This window comes from Pangasianodon hypophthalmus, chromosome 6, assembly GCF_027358585.1.
Source record: "Pangasianodon hypophthalmus isolate fPanHyp1 chromosome 6, fPanHyp1.pri, whole genome shotgun sequence".
NCBI classification, from domain to species: domain Eukaryota; kingdom Metazoa; phylum Chordata; class Actinopteri; order Siluriformes; family Pangasiidae; genus Pangasianodon; species Pangasianodon hypophthalmus.
In genome coordinates, this window is record NC_069715.1 from 4940195 (window position 1) to 4955802 (window position 15608).

General features: G+C 41.1%; 1 protein-coding gene across 1 annotated transcript in view; it reads left to right on the plus strand.

The window, feature by feature from the left end:
• The first annotated feature begins 2136 nt into the window (after window positions 1–2136).
• Window positions 2137–15608, plus strand: part of dhx36 (DEAH (Asp-Glu-Ala-His) box polypeptide 36) — a 45066-nt gene continuing 31594 nt past the window's right edge. Inside the window, exons 1-11 of the mRNA XM_034305131.2 lie at window positions 2137–2634; window positions 3381–3520; window positions 4613–4850; window positions 4951–4989; window positions 5957–6127; window positions 6279–6358; window positions 9398–9472; window positions 10021–10187; window positions 11802–11883; window positions 12819–12962; window positions 14005–14110. Coding sequence (XP_034161022.2) covers window positions 2410–2634; window positions 3381–3520; window positions 4613–4850; window positions 4951–4989; window positions 5957–6127; window positions 6279–6358; window positions 9398–9472; window positions 10021–10187; window positions 11802–11883; window positions 12819–12962; window positions 14005–14110 — 1467 coding nt within the window. The 5' untranslated portion in view covers window positions 2137–2409. The remainder of the gene's footprint in view (window positions 2635–3380; window positions 3521–4612; window positions 4851–4950; window positions 4990–5956; window positions 6128–6278; window positions 6359–9397; window positions 9473–10020; window positions 10188–11801; window positions 11884–12818; window positions 12963–14004; window positions 14111–15608) is intronic.

Genomic DNA, 15608 nt, shown 5'->3' on the forward strand with positions numbered 1-15608 from the left:
CTTAGCACTTAAAGTGGGCTGTGGTATAATAACAGAAGTATATAATAAACATGCCAGAGTGTTAGCCTATAGCACTACATCCATTGTGTGTAATAAATCATGTGAAGCGAGCTCTGCTTTAAGCCACTGAATGGAAAGTTCACCACATGGTCTTGTTGCTCTTTGCTCTTTCATTATGCTCTCGGCTTGTGAGACATTATTCTGAGAACAGGCACATGCTAACCTTTAAACGACGAACATCATCTTTATTTCTGTAGATAAGAGAAACACAAACCTGTATATTACGTATTAGGTTGCAAATCCATCCAAACACATTTCACACACTCACTCACACCTAGGGGCAATGTAGCGCTGGCAGTCTACCTTCTGGGAGAAGGCGTTACAGATATTCATGTCTAGATCCCTAATGAGCAAGTCAGAGGTGACTGGGGAAAGAAATGGAATAAAGGAAGAAACCGGGAGAGGAACCAGACACAAAAGGGAATCCATCTCCTTTGGGCAACACCAGATAATGGGATTTTTGATAATCACAGTAAACAAGCATATATTAAAAAGACAAAAATTACAAAATGAATAGACAATTGATAGGATCTTAGTTATTGGAGTTTTGAGATAATCACTGCAGCAGTGTTAGTCTCTAGGGTATTCAAATGGTTTACTGAATATAATGACAGCAAGTGTATTGCATATTAAAATCACCTAATTCAGAGCTAGTTAACGTTATTCTGAATTACATGGAGCCACAACCAGAGAAGGCGCCCCGAGCCTAGGCTGTGTTGTGGGTCCTGGAGGGTTTAGTAAGTTAATGAAGGAAATATTTGCTTTAATTATTTACTTTTACTTTTTATTTGCCTCTGACTCGACTACGATCATTTGCTAAAGTTTTATGTTCATTCATGTATTTCATATTCTGACTAAGCCTGTCTTTGACTATGTTGTATTTCTTATTCCTTGTGTTTTGGTATGGTGGGTCTTTGCGAGTGAACAAGCCGAAGGTCAGCAGTGATAACACCCCCAGCATTCCTGTCGTGTGTTTCTGGGATACGCTCCAGGATTGCATTCACTGATATAAACGAATGAGTCAATGAACACATGGTGCGTTATATGTCTTTATACCACACAGTACCATTGAATTCTCGAGTCTGATTGGTCTGAAGGTTAATTTTCTCTAACAGCAGCTCTGACGGTAGATCTGGTTGTAAGGCAAATTAAATTAATGCACTTATTCTAATATATTTCCATTTCCATAGTAACAGCTCATTCAGAGGAACTTGTAAGGTGGATGCTCCACATAATCGAAGGCTAATAACATGTTATGAATTAGCAAAGAAGAGTATATAATTGTCGATGTATGATTTAATGTATTTGATTATTTAAAATGTATGGAAGACGTCTCGCGTGTCAGTGTGGTCAGTAAGTTTTCCATCACAGGAGAGTTTTTCTTGTTTCTCAGTAATGATAAGCTATGTTTTTATTTAATTTTTCATTTTTTTATTATTAATTTCAAGAGAAGTGGGTGAGGGAACGATTGTTTGTGGCTGCTCTAATGTAAGTGATAACAGGAACTAACTTGTCTCCACAGCATTAAATGTAACTATAAACGGTTAAAAGTATGACATATCATGCTTTAGTAATCAAATTAGTAATTATAATCATTGGCAAATCTTTGAGGTATAAGAGGAATAAAATATTTCACAACATGATGTTATTGGAAAATAATCAACTTCAGGTTTGTAGTGGAAATGGGAATCGTGTACTAGTGAGGGAATTCAAAACTAACCCTTGAACACACATCAGAAGAATACACAAATGAGTATTAATAAAGGTGACAGATAGTAAATTCCTGCACTTGGTGTATACAGGCTTTGACTACAGCACAAACCAATGCACACAGGTGCAGTTTACTGTATGTACATGTTTTCTGTGGAAAATATTGGACATGTTTATGTTTTTGACCATAAAGTGTTTACTACCCTGAATTTACAGTTATTATATATTCATTACCCTGCTAATTTTTACGCATTGTCGGTATAAACGCCGCATTTTAACATCAGACTATGCTGCTAATTATTTAACTCGAGGAGAAGCGCGAGCCAATCCAACGTCAATTCGTCATCAAACGGCGCCACAACCCGGAAGGTTGATTACGCTATTTTTGTGCGCCAGGAAGCCGGCTTGTAATTAGCACGAAAATGATGGTAAACTCGCATGCAGATTTTTGGGAATTTTTACATCTTAAATATTTATATTCTGACTGAAGGTTACATGTAATAAGACTTGAGTCAGACGCAAACAAACTGATTTAAACCGTTAAAACTAGCGGCGTGTTTTGTTTTGATGCATGAGACGCAGAAAAGCGTTGTTGTGTTCCGTTATTGTCGTGAGTAAGAGCCGGGGCTGGTTTTCGTTATGAGTTATGGCTACGGGAGAGGAAGGGGCCGGAGAGGCGGCGGCGGAGGAGGAGGAGGCGGAGGAGGAGGAGAGCGGTGGAGCTCCGACTGGGAAGCCCGGGATGAGCAGCCTCGAGGCGGCGGAGGCCGCGGGAGACACCCGCCGCACCTGAAAGGCAGAGAGATCGGACTGTGGTACGCCAAGTGGGGAGGCGTGAAACGAGCAGAAGCCGAGAGGAAGTCGGTGAGCAGCTTTACTACACTAGATTTACAAAAAAACACCATCTGAACATAAAGCTTGACATGTTTACATATTCATAATCCTCACAAATACTCCAAGAACAAAGGTATGATGATGAAGTTTGCAGAAATGTGTGCATGTCTTGGCTTATTATTATTAATCTTAAGGATAGTTTAAAGGCTTTTTGCAGTAGAACTGAACCAAACATGATTTGTTAAGCCATATCATGAGGTTGCCATTGCCATGCCATGCCATGCCTGTGACATTATGCAATCATCCACATGCTCCAGGAAACACACCTTATTTTAGTCCCGATAATACAAACAAAAAAGTTCACATCAAGTGTAAATGAAGTTACGGAATAAACCACTTCGGGTTGTGCTGTTACAGGAAAATAATCAGCGACGGGCTGGTGTTACTGTTCCCCCCTTGAGCTTAGTGTTTTCTAATGACAGCAGTGTTTTATTCCTCTTCTACTACACTTTCTGATCAGAATCCAGAGTGTAGCGTTTTTGTATAAAGCTTTTTAAAGGTGTGTCTCAGTCAGAGCGTGCTGCAGTAGGAATACAGCAGAGCCAGTGCATCTCTTTTAGTGTCTTTTTAACACTGCTGATGAAAATATCGCTTTTGTGAACAAGCTATCAAGTATTCTGTTATTCATCCTTATGTTTATTGTATATGGTTATTGTATGACATATGAATGTGTGATCCAGTCAGAAACGTCTTTTTTTTCCCCTGCTCATTCCTAGAGAGCTGTAGTTCAGATGGATGAGTCGAGAGAGCAGCACATCACACAGCTGCTGAATTCGGTCCAGAGAGATCCGTCGCGTGACTACGAGCCGTCCGTCCCTCCGTACCGGCAGCTGAAGCCAGAACCGAGCGGCCACAGGTGAGCTTCCTCACACACACGACTTATACGCTTAACTGGGGAAACTTCAGAAACATGTATAATGTTTTACTCAGTTCATGCTTATTATTCATTTTATTAATAGCTGAGAAATCCAGTGTATGGAATTGTTATTTCTCTGATTATTATGTTTGCTTTGCTGGCAGTAAAAAGCATACGATTGTTTTGACTTGGTGAATATTGAAGCTGTCTTGTTTGAGAAATTGCTTTAGTTTTTCCGTAACTGATCAAACAGAAACTCTTGTATGCACTAAGCGTTTTATGGGATAGTAACCAAAGGGTTAACCAACCAGGGTTTTTTTTTTTTTTTTTTAATCCTCTGTGAGACTTCACTGTGGTTCACAGCGGCGATATATCTCTGACCTTACAATGACTCAATTCAAGTACAGTTACGATTTTTAAGAAATGACTCATTGTGTTATGATGGATTAAATTTCACCATCATTAAGTGATTCATCAGGGCTATTTTGGTGTGATTCAGACTTATTTTTAGAAGTACACTAAACAGACACACATGACTGGAGGAAGTGCTTATGTAGTAAATAGCCAAAAATTCATAAAATTGATTATGCTTTAGATTTTACAATTTCTTGACATGCTTAACAAGTCCCAATAAGTTTATGAAGGCCTAACATGTTAATTAAGCTCTAAATCTGTACATCTGGAAGGGTGTCCAAACTTTTGCACATGCTGCAGTAAGTATTTTATTTTTTTTCTATTTTTCATTTAATCACTTAGAAAACTGTACAGTGATATTTGCAGTTTTTTTTTTTTTTTTCGCTGCAGAGATGTTTACTTCTTTTCAAAAATCATCAAAATACATGATTTTGGGCAGGGGTGCCTAAACTTTTGCATACAGCTCTATTGTACTCATTGGCAAACTACTGTCAGAACATGCTGGTTTTGTATTATATGAGGTTTTTCCTAATCCACCTCGGGGTGGTAACAGTAACTCTGCTTCATCACACCACTGCGCTGTTGATTATTTTCCAATAACAGCACACTCTCAAGTGTTTTATTCTTTACTCACTTGCTAATTATACTTGACTACATGGCTTTCTCTTCTCCTTTTAGCTACTTTGATGGTGATGATCCTCCTGCAGAGCCGCAGAAAATGGTGAAAGTGGCTAAAATCGAGTCGGTGAAAGTGAAGGAAGAGGAGGTGGAGATAAAGACTACCATAAAGGAGGAGCGCATCGATCGAGATCTGGAATACCTGGTGCAGGAGATTGATCGAAAGCCTTCACTGGATGAAGAGCTGAAATGTGACCTTCAGAGCAAGAGACAGAATTCAAAATATCTGGAAATGCTGGTGAGAGACACAGAGAGATGCCGTTATTCTTTTTTTTTATCTTTCTACCGTCTTCATCAGCTAATGAATAATTAATGACCGGTCGTCCTTATCGTTGCAGACATTTAGAGAGAAGCTGCCTTCCTACAGCATGAGAGAGGTAACATGCACATCCTCTACACTGCCTGTGCCAAGATCACATTTTTCTACCAATATCACACATCTGAGTTAAATATTATTTACGTGCTGCATATTGAATCTGACAGCATCTCATTCATGGTTCAGAGTCGTCGCAGTTTACTGCAGCTCGCTGTTCTGATCAGCGGGCAGGAGTTTATTTTCTTATAAGGATGCCTGAAATCTGTAGAAACAATTAAAACTAACAATTACAATCTTAACTCAGTACTCCAGATGCTATCTAACCATGAGCAACATCAAAATAATAATAATAATCTTAATAATAATTATTATTAATTATTATTATTATATAATTATATTGTAAATTTCATATAATAATAATAATAACTTTATTTATATGGTTAATTTCATACAGTAAAAATACAATCCAAAGTCCTTTACACTGTAAAGTCAAAAAGAAAGAAAGAAAGAAAGAAAAGGTAGTAAAAAAAATAGTAAAATTGGCAAATAATAAAAATACATTAAATAAAAACAGTACTAGAAGGAAGACAATAATAACAATATAAATATATAAAAGTGTATAAAATAGAATAAAAAACAAGACTTACAATAATGTAAAAGTAGGACAAATAATATTAAAAGTTAGAAAGGAATTATTTGTAAAGTACAGTACAATGACAGTTTTTTTAAAAAAAAAAAAGAGAACAGTAATAGAATAATAGTAAAAAGAAGAAAATAATAACCGTGCAAAATCTAAAAGTATATAATAGATACGTAAAAATAGAAAAACATACAATCATTGAAATAATTAAAGATGATAATTATGATATGATAATTAAGATAATTAAAAGACACCAGATTTGCAGTTACAGTGTGTATATGAGGCAGAGGCAGTCCTGTCCATACACCTGTATATTATATGAGGAGTGTGTGTGAGAGTTGTGTTTTGTTGTGTGTGTGTGTGTGTGTGTGTGTGTGTGTGAGTGCAGGAGCTGGTGAAGCTGATCCAGGCCAACAGCGTGGTGGTGGTGAGCGGAGAAACCGGCTGCGGGAAAACCACGCAGGTCACGCAGTTCATCCTGGACGACTACATCCAGCGTGGCATGGGCTCGCTCTGCAGGGTGGTGTGCACACAGCCCCGCCGCATCAGCGCCATATCGGTGTGTGAGATCAGCCGGCGTGGGTCACATGGGCTCCACTGTCCTACATGATGCTTCAGTAACGGCATCGGCGCTGTCACTGTCACTGTCGCATGTTGAAATGGTTTTGAACGCGAGCTGTGATGATGAACGTCGTGTGATGTGTGTGCAGGTGGCTGAGAGGGTGGCGGCGGAGAGGGCGGAGTCTGTCGGAGAGGGGAAGTCCTGCGGATATCAGATCCGTCTGCAGAGGTGAGCGTGTAGGTGATGATCAGAACTGGACAGTGTTTCAAATCACACTCGGCGATTTGCCCTTTAGATGCTTTTCAGTTCTATATCAGCTCCAGTAACGTTTGTTAGATAAGATTTTCTCTCACACCACACAGTTTACACAAGAGTTAATGTAGAGAAGGTGAAATGAAGGTCGTACAACGAAATAAACCCTACGATCGAGCCAATAAGTTATACTGAAGGAGCAGAACTTAACTCACAAGCCACTGTGATCTGATGCATGTTCACTCTGTACATGTGAGATTTGTATACATTATTTATTTTCATCTCCGATAAAAACACAGCCAGACTTTTGTTTATTCGTGTGAGAAGTTAGCAGTTGTGTGTTTTCCTGGTGTCACTGGTGGATGGACTTTAAAAAATATAACAAATGTGATTATAAGGTTTCACTGTTAGCTTCTTACAAACAAAAATACAAGAGCTTCTTTTCTCCAGCAACGTGCATTGTCACATTAAAGAGAAATCCGGCAGAAGTAGCGGAGACGTTGCTGCAGATGTTGGACTCAAAGTCCCAGAATGCAACGCAGAAGTTAAGTTGCAAGACTCGAGACTTGACCCGGCTAGTGACGATCTCATATGGTGTTGGTGCTGGTATTAGCATGGAAGTTGAAGTTTAGGAAGTTTGAGCGGAGTGTACAGATGAGGAGAAGAGAGAGCTGGACAGACGAAAGGACTAAAGCGCCGCTGCATCGCCCTCTTTAGGTAGAGCTGAAGCGAGCACTAAATCTCACTGCACCACTATCAGCAAGCAGTCAAACAGCATTGTGGGTAATGTAGGAAAGAGTTAACCTGAAGTGAAAATAGAGCAGCGTGTCTGTGACAGAAGTTGAGTTTAAACGCGTCAACTCGGTGAGCTCGGTGGAGCAGGCTCGTCCAAGGCGAGACGGATAATTGCTTCTATTTTGGGGAATATGATGTGGAAGAGGAGACGCAGTGCTGACTACGCTGTCAGTTGTGTGTCTTTCTATCCCCTCTCATCACTGTCCTCTCTGTAATATCTGACGTCCCTTATTAAACAGATACTCCTCGTCTTTGAGCACTTTGTTTAGAGCAGGAGGACTGGTGTGTGAAGAGGAACGCTGGAGTCTGGATGCAGATCGAACTCGCGTATCATCATCTTTCTACTCCCTTGTTCTGTTCTTTTATAGACGAGAGCTGAGATTGAGATTTATTTATATTTAATCACAGCTCAGACTAAATGTTTTAGATTTATTCACTGGTGAATTGCAGAAGGATGAAAGTGTCCCACTGGTGGCTTGGGCTGCAGCGAGAACAACAGCTCCACACACTGCATCTGCATGTTATATCCAATCAGGAGATGAAGAACAACGAGAGAGTCATGAAGGATGAGAGGGTAGATGAGAGGATGGGGAATGATGACTTGAAGATCCTCTTAACATTATTGCTCAGGTCATAAAGATCTGTCAAGAGTGGTAGGAAGAGAGAGAGAAAGAGGAGGAGAGGCTAGATGAGTGTAAGAGGTTGAGAGATACAGGGATTGGAAGAGAAAGAATTGGAGACAAGGAGAGTGAGACACAGAGAGCGATGGATTGAGAGAGAGACTGTGAGAGAGAGCGATGGATTGAGAGAGAGCGATGGATTGAGAGAGAGCGATGGATTGAGAGAGAGCGATGGATTGAGAGAGAGACTGTGAGAGAGAGCGATGGATTGAGAGAGAGACTGTGAGAGAGAGCGATGGATTGAGAGAGAGCGATGGATTGAGAGAGAGACTGTGTGAGAGAGCGATGGATTGAGAGAGAGACTGTGAGAGAGAGAGACTGAGAAACTGCAAGAGAGGCACACAAAGAGAAAGACAGATATAGAGATACATTGAAAATGAGAGAGATTAGGAGAGAGACGCACAAAGAGAGACATAGAAAGCGAGAGACTGAGAGAGCGAGAGAGATAGAGATAGAAAGCGAGAGAGTGAGAGAGAGATAGAGATAGAAAACTAGAAACTGAGAGAGAGATAGAGAGCAAGAGAGATAGAGATAGAACGTGAGAGACTGAGAGAGTGAGAGAGAGATAGAGATAGAAAGCGCGAGACTAGGAGAGAGTAAGGGAGATATAGGGAGAGAAAGCGAGACACAGAGATAAATGAGCATCATTTGAATGAATAGAGTTGAAGTGTTTAGGCAGCGTTAGTGCTGCACTAATGCAGGAAATAAAGTAATGAAGTAAAGCTGAATGTAAACAGATATAAACCTTCTGCACAGTTAATGCTGCAGGTGCATTATTAGGCAGTGTGCGGTGCGGTGCAGCGGCGTGTGTGCGGTGCGGTGCAGCGGCGTGTGTGCGGTGCAGCAGTGTGTGTTCGGTGTAGTGCAGCGGCGTGTGTGCAGTGTAGTGCAGCGGCATGTGTGCGGTGCAGCAGCGTGTGTGCGGTGCAGTGCAGCAGCGTGTTTGCGGTGCAGTGCAGCGGCGTGTGTGCAGTGTAGTGCAGCGGCATGTGTGCAGTGTAGTGCAGCGGCATGTGTGCGGTGCAGCAGCGTGTGTTCGGTGCAGTGCAGCGGCGTGTTTGCGGTGCAGTGCAGCGGCGTGTGTGCAGTGTAGTGCAGCGGCGTGTGTGCGGTGCAGCAGTGTGTGTTCGGTGCAGTGCAGCGGTGTGTGTATCTCTCATTTCCCTCCAGCTCCCAGACTTTAGAGAAGTGTGTTGTGTAGAGTACAGTCCGCAGTGTTGTGTTTACTCTTTAATAAATTCTACACTGTTATTCCACTGTGCTGCAGTGGGAAGATTCATCTTGTGCTTTCACTCCTATCCGTTTATAGAAATCTTTATAGAGTGAACTTCTCTAACGTTTTTCTCTTCCTCTGCAGCAGGAGAAATGAAATCTGTTCTGTTTTCCAGAAAAAAAGAGGGCCGTTGCTTTTATAATGAATCACTGAAACGTTGTGTAATGTGAACGTGTTTTGATGAAGACTTCTAATAAAATGTTACCGTTTTACCGCTTTACGTCACAACGTCGGCCCTGCGCTCATCCTTCGGGTGCTGCTATCCAGCCGGTTGCCACGGAAACAAGGCTCGGTGCTGTATTGTACGACGGGAATTATTCTTCAGTGGCTGCGCTCGGATCCGTAAGTGTTCCTCTCTCTCCGAATCTTATTTACATCAGCCTACCACGTGTCTGCTGTGGATTGGATTATAAGCACACACTTGTTTAAACACACACAGTCACATTAGAGTAAATAATGGCAACAATAAAGTGCACACACACACACACACACACACACACACACACACACACACACACTGGAATTAACTTACGTTTATGGAGATACCTCGAGGTTCCTCATTGTTTGTCTCAGCACACCCTCGGCTTTCATTTAATGCCCTAAAGAGAGACAAATGATCTGTAGCTTCTTGTTGCAGCATGAGTGCGTTTCTGTGCCAGTTACATTATGTTGCAAGCACACACACACTCTCACACATACATACACACACACACTTGGCCTGCAGTGATCGGTGCACTAGCTGAATAATTGCAGAGTTCATATCACCATGTATTTTTCTCTGCAGTAGTAGTAGTTGTTTTTTTTTAAAATTGTATTTTTTTTTATACACACGCACACACGCGCACACACACACACACACACACTCCTGTCATGTGCTTCTGTTGCTTCAGGTGTTTGTCCAGCATCAGTCACCTGGTTCTAGATGAGATCCACGAGCGCAGTCTGCACTCAGACGTCCTCCTCACCATCGTGAAGGACCTGCTGAGCCTCAGAGACGACCTCAAGATCGTGCTCATGAGCGCCACGCTGAACGCCGACAAGTTCAGCGAGTACTTCGGTGAGACAGCTTTAGGTAGAAAGGTTCCACACGCAAAACATTTATGTGGTATAAAACCTTTTTATTCTCTACTTATTCTCTAGCCTTGTGATGGTTAAACTAGTTACCATGGTAACAGGCACCAGTGACGTAAAAACTCATTTACGACTGGGTCAAAAAACTGTTTTTATTTACTGATTTCACGCAAATCATTACATTAATACCACTAGTATTTCCAGCTAGAGATTTCACGAGGACACTGAAACTATCGCTACCTATCAGATATTTTTTCCCTTTAAATATCTACAGAGCTTTAAAATGATTTTTTTTTAAAGTGAATCCAGGATTACAATAAAATATACATCTCTAAAAAACATGATGCTTTCACACAAAAAAATCACTTACACTGTAAATAGAATTAATGTAATAAAGTATTTTTATGATAATCAATTCTAAGAAAAAAAATATAATCATGTTTCTTTATATGTGCAAATTTTTCAGTCCATTTTTGAATTTATTTTTTTATTTTTATTTATTTATTTTTTTGCTTGTACTGATTCTGGGTATTGAACTGGTTCCATCTCGATTTCTAACCTTTACAGAAAGCAGCCTGTGCTCTTACGTAGTCTAGGTTATGTGAAAATAAAAAATAAAGACACCTGGGCATGTATTTGTCAGTTCTTAAAGCCCAGGCTATAGCTTTTAAACACACAGTATGTTGAATAGTGAATGTGAGAACTGCAGGCATGAGCGCATAAGGCAGTACTCCCCGAGCTCGGGCATTTACAATGAGCACAAGGTGCTGTGAATTGAGGCACTGCTGAGCACGCAGCACTCTTTTTACTTTAATTATTGTGAATTAAAATAAGAGTCATGGCCTAAACTTAAAACAAGTCATTTGTAATGTATATGTTATTAATGTTCTGACAATTCGTGTTTAAATAAAAGTAAAGCAAGTTAAATTAAAAAGGCATGTTTTTGTGAGGCACAGGTGTAATATATATACAGATGTTCCTGAACTGAAATATACTGCACATCTTCTAGCTTTTTCAGTGCCTTTCAAGTTCATTCAGTGTTATTGCTATAGAGCTGTTAACAGTGTACATTGTCACGAAGCAGCTTTGTGGGACTTTGACTCTGATGTAGATTTCAATCCCTGTTGAGTAAAACTCCCTGAGACGACACGAGGAAGAAACCTCGACTCGAACGGGAGCCATCAGGGCGCCGCCGCACCGCATAGCACGATTAGAAAATCATTTTAAATTCCCTATAATTGAAAAGGCTGGAAATTTAATTGAAATTCGTTTCTAATTTAAACATTCTGCTAAGCGTGTGTAGAAAAATTCAGTCCCATGCTGCTGTAAATAGTTTTCTCCAGCTTCTCCGGCGAACAGCGAAGCTGTCATGCAGAGCAGCGTCGTCTAATGATGAATTATATTATGATAAATTACATTTGATCAGCGTGAACGTCTCCCGCTTTCCCATCAGCACTGGTGGTTTATGAAAGTGTCTCTGCAGGACAGCAAATAAAGCTAACGATCCGATTAATCCTCCCAGCTCTGTGCGATTGAGCTTCCTGAACAGCAGGAAGCTGAGCCTTATATCACAGCGCTCTTTTCTCTGATCCTCATGCAGATAACTGCCCCATGATCCACATCCCGGGTCACACCTTCCCTGTGAAAGAGTACCTGCTGGAGGATGTGGTCGAGATGCTCAGGTGAGTTCAGCTTTAAAGCGCCAGTCCGTTCTTCTGTAAGGAATAGAGCACTTGTGGGTGTGCTGTTACAGGAAAATAATCAGTGATGTGGTGGCGTGATGGAGCAGAGTTACTGTGACCACTCTGAAGTTGATTATTTTCCTATTACAGCGCGTCTGAAGTGTTTTGATCTTCTTATACCACTCCAATTAACCAGCAATTACATTTTTTATTAATTAAAGAACGACACGTCGTATTTTATTTGCTTATACTTTTACTAAACCCTTTGGCTAAATTACGCTGGCTAAATAAGTCACATGACTAATTTGTTACCATCTTCTATTTATGTATAAACAATTTTTTTACTTATGTTTTTGAAAGCCGGTTGCTCTTTTTCTTTTTCTCTTCTGTGGCTGAAATGTTGTCTAGTTGAAATATAGTACATTAAATAAAGTGCCTTCAGGAGAGTCTACACCGTGTTACACCCTACGCAGGGAGCATAAATAGTGAACATGGAGGGATTAAGTGTGTGTTGGAGGAGCTTGGATAAATTCTTGAATATTCCACCATGAACATATAGTGTAGCTCTACTGCTCTAAAGTGCACATTAGCAGCCTCATGAATATTTACAAGCATTCAAGTATTAATATAGCAAATTCCTAAAATGCGATTTGAAATCATATTACCAGCCCTGATTCATACAGTATGATTAAAACGTGATTATTTTGTAATTGTGTACAGCAAATGTGAATTCATTCAGCGGAGCGATTCCTTTGTCACTCGTTTTAGACATTAACTCTAGCTAATATATCGAAAAAATATCCCGTCTCAGGTGTTTCAGTGATGTTGTTCAGGAATGTCCCTCTGTAAAGATACATGCGAGAGGTAATGTCCTGTGGGAATGTGGTTCAGGTGTGTGTTTCATGACCACGTGTACATTTCGATCCGGTTCACAGGTTCCGGCCGCAGCAGCAGCAGGATCGGCGTCCCCGCTTCAGGAGGGGCTTCATGAACGGCCAGAATGTACAGCCCGAGAAGCAGGAGAAAGAAGCCGAATACAAAGAGAGCTGGCCGTGTTTCGCTCGCACACTCAGAGACAGGTTCGACAGCAACACACACACACACTCACACACACACACACACACTCATTCACACTCTCTCTCTCTCTCTCTCTCTCTCTGTCTCACTAATAGTTTTATATGCAAGGTATTATAAAGTGAATTCTGTGGAAATTCAGTGTATTCAGTGTGTTTTTATTTTATTTTATTTTTTTATTTTATTTTTTTTTAATATAATGAAAGTCTGAGTGTAATACAGCACCAGTGTTCAACGTCCTTTTAGCTGTTTATATTTTAGATTAAATATTAAAAACCACATAAGCAAGCACTGTTTACTCTATAATCCGATACAAATGTACACTATTGACACAAAGCTAAACTCTTAGCTATGAATTATTATTATTATTTTTTTTTTACTGGTCAACTACATTATTCATTAGAATCGTAGCTTGAGAGCAATTCATTCACCAGTCAGTTTTTTCACTCACTTTGGTTGTCCTGGTTTTCTTGCTAATGCTAATATGACCACAAATATAACATACCTAAACTATATGGCCAAAAGTATGTGGACACTTAACCATCACACCTATATGTCCATATATTCTTCCTCAAATAGCACATAATTGTATAGAATGTCTCTGTATGCTGTAGCTTTATAACTTCCCTTCACTGGAACTAAGAGACCCAACCCTGTTCCAGGTAGTCTTCTGACCAATCAGAATCGAGCACTGGAAAGTGCTATGGTGTACATTTTTGTATTTTTTTCCCCACTATGAATTTGTTGGCTGTTGAAGCTCAGTTATTAGTGAGGAATCGCAACATCTTCATTCAGGAGCTGCACCACGGCTGTCATGTTTACCCTGCAGCGGTGACACTGGTGCATAGAGCCCAGAGAAGGTTCTGCTGTTGGACAGGTGAAGTTAGCATGTGAGTTCCGTGCTTCTCTGAGGAACTTTAGCGCCACAGTTAGCGTGTGATCAGTGGATGATGTGTTGAGTGTGACAGGATGTCAGGGCGAAATAGCGACGCTCCCGTGTGACACGCCGCCTCCGGTCTCGCCTCTGTGCCGCTCTCTGATTGGCAGGTTCTCTGACAGCACCATCGACGTCCTGGAGATGATGGACGAGGACGACAAGATCAACCTGGAGCTGATCGTAGCACTCATCCGCCACATCGTGCTGAAGGAAGACGTGAGTGTGTGAGTGTGTGAGTGTGTGAGTGTGTGAGTGTGTGAGTGTGTGAGTGTGTGAGTGTGTGAATCTTAACAGAGTGTCTGTCAGAGAGAGAAAGAGCAGAGAAACAAGAGGAAGTGTGTGTGAGAATTGTATATAATGTCAGAGATGAAGCAATGTGTGTGTGAGAAGGGAGTGAATGAAAGGTGTGTGTCTGTGTGTGTGTGTGTGTGTGTGTGTGTGTGTGTCTTTGCCCAGCACTGAGGCAGATGGCACAGATTTAAGCTCTAATAAAGCATAAACATTGGAATGAGACGGGTGTTAATCAGCCTTTTCAACAGATGCTCTCTCATCCCTTCTGCTTCTTCTCTTCTCTTTCTCCTCTCTTCTCTTATCTCCTTTCCTCATTTTCTCTTCTCTTATCTCCTCTCCTCATTTTCTCTTCTCTTATCTCCTCTCCTCGTTCTTTCTTCTCTTCTCTTCCTCATCTTTTCTCGTCTTTCCTCTTCTTCTTCTCTCCTCATCTTGACTCATCTCTTCTCTTCATTCCCTCTCTTCTCCTCACATATCCTTTCTTCTCCTCTTCCCTCCTCTCCTCTCTTGTCTTCTTCATCTCTTTGGTTTTCTCTTCCACATCTCTTGTCTTCCTCGTCTCTCCTAGTCTCTCCTCGTCTCCTCTCCTCTTCTACGTTAGCTTGTGATAAGTGGTGATTTCCCACAATTCCTGTGGTGCCCAGCACTTTAATGATGTTCATGGTAACTGATGACTTAAACACTGTCAGTTAACAGAATTGTAATGAGCAGAAGACCAGCTATTTTGTATAAATGAAAATTTTTACCCCTGCGACAACCCCTGCGACGCCCCCTGCGACGCCCCCTGCGACAGACAAGTATATAAGCCATATCTATAAAAATAATCATCTGTTTATGATTCAGTGTCGGACTCTGAGGCTGCAGGCTTTACAGGGACTCGTATTTCCCTACTGTAATCCACACACAGCATCTCAAGTACATTTTTAGACTTTCTCCTAATTGCATATCGGGTTACACGATTGCCTTCTAAGAATTACACGCCTGGCGCGTGGAAACGATGAAGCAAGCTTGTAATTAAACCCAACCACACGTGCGCTGTGTTCCGCACCGTGAGGACTTCAGAGCGCTGCCCCTGGCTGTGCTGTTTGCTTTCTGATGTTTGCAGTGAAAGCTTAATGATGGCGCTTGAGCTTGTTCCCGTGCTGTGAAATGCAAAAGAACAAAGAGTGTGTGTTGAAGCCTAAGCTGATGTTAAGTAAGAAAAGACATGAAGGGATGTAGCAGTGAAGCAGTTTGCTTTGGATCGCTTTAGTCTTACTAAGACTAATGACTGGGGTGTAGACGAGGGCTTGTGTGGAGGCTCAGTCACCTACATCACAGCTCATTTACAGGCTTATGCTAGAAAATGGAAGTTGGATGTCTGTTTAAAGGGATTAAAAATGACATTTTCAGCACCAGCCAAGGCACGTTCAGTGTCTGATGT